This window comes from Habropoda laboriosa, unplaced genomic scaffold, assembly GCF_001263275.1.
Source record: "Habropoda laboriosa isolate 0110345459 unplaced genomic scaffold, ASM126327v1 scaffold64, whole genome shotgun sequence".
NCBI classification, from domain to species: domain Eukaryota; kingdom Metazoa; phylum Arthropoda; class Insecta; order Hymenoptera; family Apidae; genus Habropoda; species Habropoda laboriosa.
In genome coordinates, this window is record NW_017100183.1 from 1000792 (window position 1) to 1001709 (window position 918).

The following is a 918-nucleotide window of genomic DNA, read 5'->3' on the forward strand; positions in this document are numbered from 1 at the left end:
GCTCTGGGCGCGATTTGGTGGGCAAGGAAACGCTTCTGCCAATCGCCGAACGAGAAATAAAGAATATCGCGCTTCTGTACGTCGTCGAATACGGCCAGCCGCAAATAAACTTCCGTAAAGTAGCGATATCGAGAAATAGTTGACAAAGTACGATCAGTTCCGTTTCTCCCGACTCATCCCCGTCGAGCGCGCGAGCTTCGTTCTGTAACCGTTTTCCATGTCACATATCGTCGATCGTTGTGTAGATTGTACGGGGAAACGGTTCGATTTTACTGCGTTTTACCTGTAACTTACTACTACAAGTGTTCGTGCATTTGCATCGTGTTATTACGTTATATGTATCGTCGTTTAAAGAAGCTTTAGGTATTTTAGATAAGCGCACGTTTTTCTTCTTTTTCTTATCGATTAGTCCTGGCGCGGGCTGTTTAGTCAACTCGGCTAGGACTAATAACAATATACATACATACGTATAGATCTATATATATATGTGTATACATCCGATACGTTTTTCTATTGTAAATAAATTGCATCGATCTGCCACGAAATCGAGAGAGCAGAGTGGCTGGCAGACCACCCCACTTTTCTCCCAAATTGTTTAGTACACACCAGCGGGCCAGGACCGCGAAATACGGGATGTTCTTGCAAGTATGTACAGGACCTTGACAGGCTTCGTAAGGCGGCTGAACGATCGTCGGTGATCCATTCGAAGATAGTGTTTCAGAGAACGCACACAACTAAGCAGTTCGTACAGCGAAAACGTAACGAGCAAATATCCCCCTGCATGGTAATCGAGACTTGGCTGTGACACGAACGAAGATCGACAGATTAGATCGCGTTACCTAAGAGCAGCTTTATCGACGAAGATTTCGAGGATTTTATCGTGGATTTCGAAGAACGTTTCGAAAGTTGTCCAGACAC

The 918-nt window shown here is 44.8% G+C and overlaps 1 protein-coding gene across 1 annotated transcript in view; it reads left to right on the forward strand.

The window, feature by feature from the left end:
• LOC108579173 (protein borderless) overlaps positions 1-189 on the forward strand; it is a 6122-nt gene extending 5933 nt beyond the window's left edge. The window contains exon 13 of the mRNA XM_017942634.1: positions 1-189. This exon is cut by the window's left edge and continues 1 nt beyond it. Within this exon, the coding sequence (XP_017798123.1) occupies positions 1-60 (60 nt within the window). The 3' untranslated portion in view covers positions 61-189.
• The last annotated feature ends 729 nt before the right edge of the window (positions 190-918 follow it).